Source organism: Balearica regulorum, chromosome 7, assembly GCF_011004875.1.
Source record: "Balearica regulorum gibbericeps isolate bBalReg1 chromosome 7, bBalReg1.pri, whole genome shotgun sequence".
NCBI lineage: Eukaryota > Metazoa > Chordata > Aves > Gruiformes > Gruidae > Balearica > Balearica regulorum.
In genome coordinates, this window is record NC_046190.1 from 13,756,740 (window position 1) to 13,769,221 (window position 12,482).

General features: G+C 36.2%; 1 protein-coding gene across 3 annotated transcripts in view; it reads right to left on the reverse strand.

Moving 5' to 3' along the window:
• The window catches only part of SLK (STE20 like kinase), a 51,985-nt gene that overhangs the window by 9,063 nt on the left and 30,440 nt on the right, over positions 1 to 12,482 (reverse strand). The window contains exons 8-15 of one of the 3 annotated variants that reach the window (XM_010299561.2): positions 11,871 to 11,999; positions 8,458 to 9,879; positions 6,991 to 7,121; positions 6,592 to 6,715; positions 6,144 to 6,323; positions 4,032 to 4,124; positions 607 to 736; positions 243 to 367 (exon numbers count right to left, since the gene is read on the reverse strand). In XM_010299561.2, the coding sequence (XP_010297863.2) occupies positions 243 to 367; positions 607 to 736; positions 4,032 to 4,124; positions 6,144 to 6,323; positions 6,592 to 6,715; positions 6,991 to 7,121; positions 8,458 to 9,879; positions 11,871 to 11,999 (2,334 nt within the window). The remainder of the gene's footprint in view (positions 1 to 242; positions 368 to 606; positions 737 to 4,031; positions 4,125 to 6,143; positions 6,324 to 6,591; positions 6,716 to 6,990; positions 7,122 to 8,457; positions 9,880 to 11,870; positions 12,000 to 12,482) is intronic. The other 2 variants (XM_075757986.1, XM_075757985.1) reach the window with 2 other exon arrangements.

Here is a 12,482-nt window from a genome sequence, read left to right on the forward strand (position 1 = left end):
TTGGTTTAGTTTTGGGGTTTTTTTAAGAATCAAAAGGGAAAAAAATATACTTCAACATGTTACGAAGTTATTAAAGACAATTAAATTTTTTTTTCTTTCAACAGAACATACACAGCTTCAAAATACCTGTGTGGGTCTTGCCAGTGCAAGCAAACAGCTACCAGTAGAGATCATAAGACTACTCGGTAACACCCCCTCGCATATTATAATACACAAAAGAAAGTGTCAAAGTCAACACTAACCTTTTCATGTCTCTTAAGCAGCTGGTGTCTCTGCATGAAGTACTGATCTTTGAGCTGCTGTTTGAGGAGCTGGTGCTTCTCTTGTAGATGTCGCTCTTCCAGCTCCCAGATTGCAGCTTCGCGAGCTGGAAAAAGGAGGAAGGCTGGCTCAGAAAGTACAATACTTTCTAATCTACCTGCTAGTGGATGTTTAGAAGAGGCTCACGAGTGCCTTGTAAGAACATGCTATTCCATAGAAACATTTTTATTATGGTTCTAGTTTAGTCACGAAGGTCTTTGATTTCATAAATTTAAGACAGACTATTGTTTTATTAAAATACAACACAAATGTCTGTTTTTAAAGAGAGAGTCTGATGCTGGATACCTCTCATGAGCTGCTGTTTGTTGTTGAGACAATCTCGTTCAATAGTGGCTAGTTCTGTCTTCTGCTGCTGAATAATTTTCTTCAGAGATGCATCCAGTTCTTGTTGCTGCTTCTGCACAAATTCCTGCTCCTGGTAAAAACCAACAGAAGTAAATTAAATTGTGTTCTTATAATCACATTACATTTTAATGAAACTCCCAGTGTTCTCAGCATTAGCTATATATGAAAACAAATACATCTATGAAAATTTGAGCTAACATGCCTCAGCTATAAAATTATAAATCTCTTGTATTTTCTACGAAGACAGTAGGTAAGAGTATATTTATTGTTTAAATAATACCTTCAGAAATAAGACCAAAGGCAACAAACTAGCCAGCAATCTGCAATTCATTCCATCTCTTGTCTCTCCTCAAAACATTCTGCAGGTCCAAAGCTACCACAGACAAGTACTCAATATAAAGTTGATCTCATCATATCAAAGGTTAATTATTCATGGATGTAAGAAAATAGAAGTATGTACGGTTGTTTTGTTCTGGACGATTAGTTAAAGCCTATTTATTTACATGGTTGAGTTTCAGATTTGTGTCTCAATGTTGAGTGGTTTATCTTGCAATGAACACAAAGATACTGAAGTTGGGAGTCCTGCAAGACTGCTATGAAGACACTTGGCTTGGGCAGGAACTGTATTCTGCAGGACTTGGAAGTTTGTCACACCAGAGCTGAGCTGGCTCCTCGCAAAGTGATTTGCCATCTGCCTGATGCAATCCCCACATCATCTGCATCTTTCCTTTTCCAGGGTGTATCACATCATGAAAAGCAGGGAGTAGCAAGAACCCCCTCCCATGCCCCAAGACCATACTGTTGCCTTTCTTCTTTGCAACTATCAAAAAATAATAATAAAAAAAAGCATCTACAAGCATGCAAGCATGCACACAACACACTCTAAGAACAAGAAATTAGAGCAGATGTTTCTACCATGATGTAAAGGTCAACAGAAAGGATGTTGGCAGTGTCCTGTCAGAGCCAAGGTGGGCTGCTGAAGCACTTGGTGTTATACATAACAGAGCAACGTTAAAGATGGTCTATTGGAAGGGAGATGGGATGAGGCAGGAAAACAGTTCTGGGCTACAGATGATCAGTGGAAGGGTCTCCTGAGCTATGGTTTGGTTTTGGTTTTTTTTACTGAACCTACACTACTTGCCAAGAGAGTTGTCAGCAACATATGGAATTAAATGTCCATTAAAAATACTTTTTATCATGACCAGGAGAATCCTGGTTTCCATCTTCACTGGCAGTTATTAATAGATGAGGCTTTCATCTCTCCCAGCGGACAGCAGTTACACTTAGGTAACAGAAAACCAGAGGTGGACTAAGTTGGTGAAAAGCTCTGACAGCAGCATACCTGAGGGTACAAAAAGAACTGGAAGGCCACATCTGTAAATTAAGTCAGACATACCTAATCGAATATATAGACTCATGAAAAATACCGTTCTGTTCCCTTTCTAGATGAAAAGGGTAAGAAAACTAAGTTTTTATTCTGAGGGTGCAGGCATATAATTAACATTGTGTTTAATTTGCCACGATTTTTTTTATTTGTAGGGAGCAGGCAGAAAGCTATTCTAGTGTAATCATGGTCAAAAAGCAATTACGCTTGAGCTTTACTCAATCGTTCTAGTATCATTGCTGCTCTCACTACATGGTAAATCTTAAGAAGTTTCGCAATTGCTAGCACTATGAGATAAACTAGGCAATCTCAGAAAACACTCTGGCCTTTCTGCTTCCCACAGATGTGGGATACTCAAGTATCACATATAATAAAGGTCACGAACTTTACTTAAGAACATGCTGGATGTTGAAAAAGGCAGACAGTGCAAGACAGCCCACCTTTTTCAAATTACCACTTGGTTTTGCCCAGTAAGGGGCAAACAAACTCAGACACCTTTAAAATGCATGGTTTCACTGCACACACTCCACAGAAGTCACGCATTGTTTCTCACATGTGCTGAACAAATAAGAAACACCAGAGACCAGTATTATATTCCAGTTGTGTGAAACTTTAATGTCTTGCCCAGAGCTAACAACTACTCTAATTTTGACCTTTTTACTATGAATAGGGCATAATTACATAAATTTGTGCTAACTAGTTTGGAGACAGCAGTGACATTGATCAGCACATATGAGGAGAAGAGAAAACACACATCTGGAAAATTAGGGAAATAAAACTTTTGTTGCTTTGCATTTTAAGACTTACATCCTGCATTTGTGCGTTGAAAAGTGTACATGAAGACAACTGAAAAGACTGAATCATAACCTGAGCAACCCCCTGTGGGACACAATGTACTTCCTATGTCAGAATATAATGAAATACATTTCTGTTCTTAAAAAAAAAAGAAGAAATTAAATCTGCTGTATGTTAGTAATATACATTTAAAATGTCAAGGCTAATCACACAAAAGTAGTCACTGTCAGAAGTTCTAGATATTCTAAAACTAAGCATCTGCACCTTGTCTAGTACTTATCATTCCAAGTAAGGATATTTCACCTTTAAAATTGTCTCTTTCACCTCTCTTCAAGAAATTGAAACCAGCAAAGGAAACAAACTAAGTTACTACAAACACTATGAAAATTTAGGGTTTTAATTGTTTCCTTAAAAAGTTCAGAGACACATATCCTTGCTATGGGGAGAGTGCTGCAACTCAATCACATTCTGTGCTGGGAAATCCCCTCTTGAATTAAACACGTTATCAAATAGAGTTGCTATTATTTTCTACTAGGTCACTCACATAAACATTTAATCTTTAAGTTACTCAATCCAAACCTGCTCTGTGGTGGTGCAAACTCACTCTGTACAAGCTGTGGCTATCACAAAGCCAATATTTTTCTAAAATACTCTTTCTAGCTGGGTCATATAAAAGCAGCAAGTCTGAAGGCGTGAAATTATAGATGATGTCTTGTAAAGTTTCCATACACCTACACTTTGACATTTAAATAACTTCACTTCATCTAATCTGTACTGCTCCTATCAACAAGATGCCTCACGCTTACACATTATATACATTTTTCTCCCCTGCACTTACGTTGCTCAAAACTTACTTCTGACTGTAACCTTTGTAATTTGATGGACCTATGGGGTACTTACCACTCCAAAATGCCCTGTAAAGAAACTTGCTGTAGAAAAACACCATTCTTTTGTGGTACAGCATACAAAATATTACACTTAACAGCACAAACCTGGAAATTGCTGCTCCTACATTTTTACACAGTATACTCTATGGGGTGTGACATGGGAGTACTTGAAGAAAGAGAGCAGTACGTAGGGTTAGTTTGAGTTAAGTTCCATATTCACTCAACAACAAGTGAAATCATCAAGCTGTGTGAATAGTGCTGCCTTTTGTATTTTAGTAGCTTCAAGCTGCCGTTGTTACCTGAGCATGCTGGCTTTGTGCAAGCTCCTCTTTCTTGCGTTTCATGAGCTCTTTTCTCAGCTCTTTTGGTGCTTTCTCCACTTCACATAAAACCTACAGTGTATATAAGCATGCAGAAGGTGGCAAAAAGAACACTTTTTCTCCACAGCAAGCATTACTGTGAACACAGGACATGCAGGTCAAGCACTAGAGGTACCGGGAAGCGTGCATTACTTCAGTGGCAGGGATGTTAGTTTAGTGAAAAGAGCTTAATGAAAAGAGGAGGAACAATACGTGCTTTATGTGTGCCAGCGCAGCGCAGAAAGGTGGTATATTGCATGCAAATGCTGCCAGTGCTCTCAGAAATGACTGTCTCTTGCTTGTGTTTTCATGCAGCAGCTAGAATAGTCAATACTTAAGAAAACCACCACCTGCAAAAGTGGTATTTTCTTGAAGCACTGTGGCAAGAGGACTATGGAGTATGTTCACCTCATGATAAAGCTGTGAAAAATGGTTGGAAGCTTAAAATAACTTCCACTGAAAACCAGTTATTTCTGACACTGTCTCAAACATGGATTTATAAGATGCCATTATTAGTGTCTCCAATCATAAATGACATCTACTCGGGATGTCTTTAAAATAGTCAGACAAGCAACTAAAACATTAATTGGTTGTGTTTGGTTCTGAAGAATTTAAAAGCAAAACCCACCAATAACTAAGTATGTTTTCAAGAAACTTTTCATGACACGTATGCTGGAATGGAACGTGTTTCAGTCCAAGGTGAATTAGACTAGATTAGTAGAAAGATTCTATATATAACCTGGCTAAATCAACCGACTATTAATCTGTGAATTTGCTGATGTGTTTTATTTATTTTTAAGAATTATAAAAATGTAGCATTGCACACTCCAATATAGGAGTAGTTTTAGAGCACCAGCTGCATTTCCTTCAAACTGTAAATTGCCTTCTTAAGCTTTAAATACAAAACTACGCGCTCAAAAACAAATGCCTGTTTGTTTAATAGTAGAAGCACCATCAGAAAACAGAGTCCAAATCACCACATGCTATTCCTGTTTCCATGAAAGAACGGCTTTTAGCTCAGAGCAGTATGTAAAATTCTTCCCGCTTTTCCATGTAGGACCCAATCACCAGTAAATAGAGAGAGACTCAAAAATGCAAGAGGCACCGCAAAAGAAGAAAAATTGTTATTTACATATGAGCATATGGTTTGAACTGAATACAACTTCTATTTTTTATGCACTTTTGTACTACAGGATCATTCTATGCAAAAGCATGGACAGTACAGATTTCTAGAGAAATCTCTGTGAGTCTAGTAACTATTAGACCAAACACTAGAGCCATTTATATACAAACGAGCACTACACAATTGATCTGAAAATGAAATAAAACAGCTTTTAAGATGCAAAATCCACATGGAAACACATCACTTTCTCTTACTCTCACGCAAGCAAGTTAATAGCATAAAGTGTCAGTGTCAAATGCCACTTGTTTTGCCTTAACTGTATAACACATATGAAATTAACTGTGAAAGATTGCAGGTTACTGAGACTTTTCTCTTTCCTTTTTGAGTTAAAAAACTAAATCCATGTAACTGCTGTCACTTCATATAAAGGAATTCTGAACAACAGCACACATTCAACAAAAATCTGCCAAATTAACAACAAAAAATTCTTTGGAATTTAAGTGATTCTTAGCAGTAATCAAGACCAGATTCTTTTCTTTGAAATTCTAACTTGATAAGTATTTACTAAGTTGCTATAGCTGGATTTGTTTAAAGTAGTAATTTCAAATATTTTTCACAATCTTTAACAAAATACTTTTTTTTTTTTTTTTAATTTAATATTTGAGAAAAAAATATTTTGTTAAAGATTCTGTGAAAAATAAAGTCTTCTAATTTGGTGATGTTTGCTGGATTAAGTCAATACCTAAATCTTCCTGTTAGCTGTTTGTATTTCACGTTAGGTAGTAAAACAAACTAAATAATACTGACTGCTAGTAACCCTTCCACAACTCAGTATAACATGAGGTTGACAAGACTTCTGGGAGACCTAATCTCAACTGTTTGCTATGCTCATACTCCTTATTTTCTATATTAACATCATTGTCTCTTACCTCCTTTTTTTTGTTCTTCAGCATGTTCTGGAATTTAGACAATTCCTTCTCCTGTTCTGCTTTGATGCGTTTTGCTTCGTCTCTTAAACGATTTGTGTGTTCCTGTTCCAAGCGCTCTATTGTCTGTTTCTGCTGTTTTTCTAGATTTTCTATTTCTTGATCATACTGTCGCTTTTTACCCTGTAAAAATAATTTTGCATCTTCTTTTAGAAAACTAAATTCTGTTCAGTGAAGTGCTGTACCACAGCAGAGGATGGCCATGATGAACTGTTCTGGCAGGAGAGTTTTAGCATACAAGCTGGGCACCCCACAATGGAAAATATTGCCATTTATTAACAAGAATGAAAACTAAGCCATCAAAAAAGGAAACACCTCATTGCTGCTAGTAGTATTCTGCCTACTCCATCAAGATGCCATATTTTAAGAGCAGCAAAATCCAGAAACTCACTGTCATTTCCTGTTCAAAACGTCTGTACATCTGTTCTCGCTGTTGCAAAAGCTTATTGCTGAGTTGCTGTTGGGCTCTCTGCTCTTCTTTCTGAAGAAGCCTTAGCTCTCTTAGCTCTTGACGTCTAACAATGAAAAAGAACGCTTAATGCTGATGGGAAAAGAAAAGAACTGGAATATTACAAAAGATGAAAAAAGCATCTACAACTTGGGTCGAGTAAAACTAGTTTTGAATTGATCGTCTTATTAAGAAACACTTTGCATTCCTTTCTACTAACAAAATAATTGAAATTAATCCCCAAATATTACAGAAATAAGATTATTTGTCCCCTCCTTTTATTCAAAGAGAAAAAAAATTAGCTGCTAACCTCTTGTAAATTTTACTTTTAAAAACACTTACCGTAGAAATCGCATTTCTTCACTTTTTGAGTCATTTTCAGTAACTATTTTTGATGTAGTTACACTCACTTCTACTCCATCAACAACAAACTTCCGAGTTTTCTTTAAAGTTTTCTTCTGTCTTCTAGTTTCCTGAAAAAAGCATTGGTCAGTTAATCTGTATTTAAGTTTTATCCATTTTTCTCTTTTTTCTTAATACTAAATTTCTTCAAACATTCCTGTGAAGGCCTACTGTAGAGTAATCAGGAGTTGTTCTCACTTATCAGGTACCTTACTAATCAAGTGAGAACTTGAAAAATTCTAATGTACTGAAACTTTCTCTAGTCAAAAGGAAAACTGTAATTACTGATCATGTAAATTGCCAGAAGAAAAAAAACAAACACCAACCCTAAATAAACTCCGAACCGAATTGATTCAGTTTTATTTTCAAGAACTGAAGATAGTTGCAATTTCTGTTTGCTTTTGACCGTAATTTTCCCAGTCACCAAAAAAAGGTATTTAATTCTGAAAACCAGTACTGAAACAGAATAGCAATTTACTCACCTACTTCCTTCTGCTTTGGAAATAAATTAAACAAGAAAGTTGTGGGTTTGGTTTTTTTTAATTCGTATATATTAGTCAAAAATCATGTGATGATCTTGCTGACAGAATTGGAGAAATCTCACTTCTCAGAGCTCTTATTGTTTCATTACGAGAGAAGAGGGACCCAAGCTGAAACCGCATCTCCATTGTGTTAGGGCTACTGCAAACACCTTGAAGTCATGCAAAGCTATGCCAGTTATGATTCTTGTTTGGGTTTGGTTTTGTTTTGTTTTTTTTTTTTTCCCTTTAAATCCAAGGTTACATAGTTACTATCCTAGTATGGCCATAATCATATTAGTATAAAGATATAAATAAAGTTCATAATCTGGAATGTGCTTCCTCTGATTAAGCTCATTCATACTGGCATAATGGCATCGATATACTAGAGCTGTAGCAGAACAGTGTTCAGAATAAACAAACCTGAGAGACTGCCTGCCTTAGATCTTCTAAATCTAAACAGAGAGATGTGGAAGTGACAGGAATTCTTTATAAGATTAGATGTTATAAGAGATTTGTGCAGTCCAGGGCCCTGAGCTAGTCTTCTTAACTATCAGCTGTGAACTATAACCATTCACAAATCTTCACCTTTAATATTGTTAGCCTTCCTGTTATATGCAAGTCTACATTTTTAAAATACAATTATGCAACAAAATAAGAATATAATTAGCACCTCTGAAGTTTCTAGCTTTGCTGCATAACTGCACAAAATCCAGACTTTTAGAGTGTGCAATTTAGAATACTTCACTTTCTACACTGTTTTATATTCCACACTGTCATACTAGTTTCTCACTCAATTTTCTTTGTTGCAATGGTCAAACTTGGAGATAACTTTAGGGTCACACTCAGATATGATTTTATATAAAAACATATGATTGTTTATACTTACCTGTAAAGATATTGATCCTGTCTCTTTGTTTTTACTAAGGAAACTAGAAATTGACAAGTTCAAATCAATGCTGCTATTATCAGCTGTAGAACCAGTGCCTGAATCTGCATCATTTTCCTTCAAATTCTCCGATTCTAGCTGCTGTAAAGTTTCAGTATTGTCTTGATTATCTGTTTTGACTTTCTCCTCATTTTCTTCAGTGCTAATACTAATACTGGGGACTGGAGTGACTTCAGAGTCATCAACTTGTTCATCAGCAGCATCTTGAAGCTTATTCTTCATTATTTCATCAGAAGTAACTTCTGAATGTTCTTTGTCTATCTGAATATTGTTTTCCTGGATATTCTCAGGTCTGCGCTTTTCTGAATTCTGGTCCATATAAGTCAGGTTATCCACCACCTTATTAGAAATATCTTCAGGCTTGCTCTGTATTGCTTTCTGGTCTACGTCTTTTCCAGAGTCTTTGATCTCCGTTTCCTCCATGCTGCTTCTATTACAAATATCCTCATTTTCACTTTCTGCCAGTTTCTTGTCTACTTTGATCGCTTTATCTTGGCTTTCTGATAGAGTTTCTTCAGAGCTGATTACCTCATGGACCTGCTTGGCCTGACTTTCCACTGGCTTATCCTCCGACTCAGGTATTTTATCCCCATCACTGATCTGTTTTTCAGCAATACCACCTATCTCCTTAATGTTGTCAATTCCATGCTTTATTAGTTCCTTTTCTTCATCAGCAACTTTATCTGCAGCATTAGTTAGAGTTTCTGTAGTGGTGTCTATTATCGCCTCTTTCTGACCTTCATCTTTATCTTTCTTTTGCTCTGTAGTATTTTCTGCAAGGACCTTTTCTTCCTTATCTTCTGAGAGATCTGTTCTGTTTTCCTTCTCTTCTTTTTCACCAGTTTCCTTAGAAATGGCTTCCTCGGTTTCTATACTATTTTCAGTTGTAGGTACTGTTTTCAGTTTATTATCTTCTGTCTGTTCATCGTCCATGTCATTTTCTTTCTCTGTTTTTAGGTTGGGTTCATCCTTTATTTCTGATTTTGTTACAGCATCAAGTTCTTTCCCTCCTTTCTGAGGTTCCATATCTTCACGTGCTTTTTCTAGTCTTTCTCTAGTCTTTTCAGCTGACAATATTTTGCCTTGCTCGTCTTCACCAGTTGGCACAGAACCATTCTGCACTTTCATATCGCCAACAGTAGTATCGCATATGTTATCAGCTGTTTTTCTAAATTTAATGACCTCAGATTCGTCTCCAGTTGTTTTGTCATCTGGAAATACAGTGCTGGTTTTGTCCTCAATTGCATTACTTGCTGTTTTCTCAGAAAGAGATTCCAGAACAGAGGCATTCTGCGAAAGTTTATCCTCTTCAGAGCTGGCAATACTAAGGTCAGAGGATGCACGCTTGTCTGCGGGTAACTGCTAAAAAATTAAAGCAAGAAAAATATTTAATCGTTTTCTAACTGAATTAAAGCACAGTTCTGCTGAAGAATACCTGAACAGAGATGAATATTGCATTTACAAGCAGTTACATGAATGTTATAATCCCAGAGTACTTCACTAGGTATTACCACAGAACGAGTGCATGGACTGCAGACAAGCTCTGAACGGAACTTCCACAAGAACCCTCTTCCATCTCTCACAATTTAATAAAATATGCTGTGATTGAAGGAAAGGGATCATAGTCAGCCCTCTGCCTCGTGCTTAAGAGAATTTTCGAGAGTCTTTTTCCAATCATGTTCCCTTTTTTTTTTTTTTAATTCAGTTCCCCAATATTCCCATCTACAGTTGGATTTGAAAGACACATATCTCTGTGCCAGTTTGGCAAGGAAGGAGCTGTGTAGCTTTATTTGGTGTGGCACTGATAAAATTGCAATATTAAGACCTTCTTTTGTTTCACCAAAATATCTTTCCTTGTGTTCTTTGTTAAAAATCCTGAAAAAAAAAATTGGTCTGTTTTTTAATCACTGTGAAACCCCATTAAAATGGTGAAAACCTCCAGCAGACATGAATAGGTGGCAATATGGAACTAGAATAGAAACAGTTACATAACTGTAGAAATTGCTGCTGCTGGAATATGAATGAATGTTATCAGATTACATACAGACATACAAAAGAATATACTAATAAAGTATCATTTTAACCATAATTGCTCTTTCACTCTTCAAAGTGATTGCAATATCTCTGTCTATATTTACTGTTAGAACCCTGTAATTTGCAGATCAGGCTTCTGATTTGCCATTGGGAACATACCAGGTTAGCTATTGTAACAAGCATGGTTTGATTGCACATTTCCTACCTTAAGGTTTTCCTAAGCATACAGAAAACAATTCCTTTTAAATCAAAAGTGCATTTAAAAGATTTCTTCACGTAACTGTTCTAGAAGCTTAGTGTTGATCTCCAAGCAGCTTTTAACACTACCACAAGTAAATAATGTAAATGCATCTACCTCACAGTTTCCCAACCTGATGCTTGTGTCGAGATACTTAATTGAGTCATAGGGTAGACTTCACTCCAACCCTCCTGATGGCTTAGCAGCTAATCAGCAGAGGGAGGTGGTGGGTGATGCCTTAGGAGATAGACAGTAAATCCTGGAGGTACTTGGTGAGAATGCACATTGGAGATCTGCTGGGGTGGACACGGAAAGTCATATGAAAGGCAGGGGACGCAACTGGCTTGGTGAGGGGCGAGGAGGGAACGGAGGCGTGCTTCTTGTGCACGTGCATTTGGCTTTGGTACCATTGCTGACAATGGCAGCTACTGGTGGACTGGTGGTGCTGGTCACTGTCCCTGTTCATAGTGCTTGAGCCAGTTAAGTCAGAGAGCACACTACCTGTATACTCTGCAATTTGCTACCATATCATTGAACTTCATGGCTTTGCCCTTCGAGGAACTGAATTTGTGTTGTGACATTCTGAAGCATCTTTAGAAATACACTCATAAATGCGACCTTGTCGTGGTAAAACACAGGGTTTTTTGCTTTTGGTTTTTTTTCCTCTTTGACAGACACACTGTAAAATCACAAACGGAGTTTATAGTATAATGGTCACATACCTTCCCTTAATGTTTTAAGCATCTTATGGAATACAAATACAGTTACTTGTTCATCTAGTCATTTTGACTTAAAACTATTTACACAAAAATCAGTATCTGATTTTTAAAATTCTACACTACATATACATGTAAAAATACATGAAGATAATATTATTTATTATTAGTTCTCAAGGAGTTTAAGAACATATTAATTTTGAAAATGCTGACTACTTATTTTGTAACACAGTTACAGTATGTTTATGCCATTATTCTTAGAAGACTTGCTGCAAAAGTTGAGCAGTACATCAGAAATGGAGTTCTCCATAGGAAACTGGTGATTGAAACTAGCTGCATATTAAAAAAATAAGTTTTAAACTGACCAGAGAATTTTCTGTTTCTTCTTCTTCATCCTCATCTTTACCATCTTCAACTTCTTCTGTAACTTCAGCCTTAGCTTCTGCAATCAATTCTCTTATTGGTTTATTGGAAGTAACAGTAACAAACGGGTGCTTGTGAAAATAAAAAAAAAGCACAATATTAAGTGCTGACTTCATTGTACACAGTAGGAAAATCATAACTTGAAAGAAATATAACTTCAGAGAAACATTACTTTGGTTCTCTCAAACCTGAAGATTCACAGTTAACATTAATCACAACTGTCTTAATATACTTTTTTCTGTAAAGCTTTAAAATCAAAGCATTTGTATTCAAATATACTGTGTAAGTAGTCTAACAAACTTGCTAAAAATAAAAATAATTCATTTATACTGACCTGTTTCAAAATCCAAAGAATAAAAGTAGAAAGGTTTTTTAAAAGGTTATTTTTCCTGGAAACGGGTTTCATTTCTTTTCAGCTCCACAGTTAAATAATTTTCTGATAAGCTTTATCTAGAAATATTCTTTCTAGAAAAAGTCTGCTTTGTCTTTAGAACAATTTTTCCTAATAAGAACATAGAATTCTACATTTTTCTTTAAGAAGAAACAGCTACCTG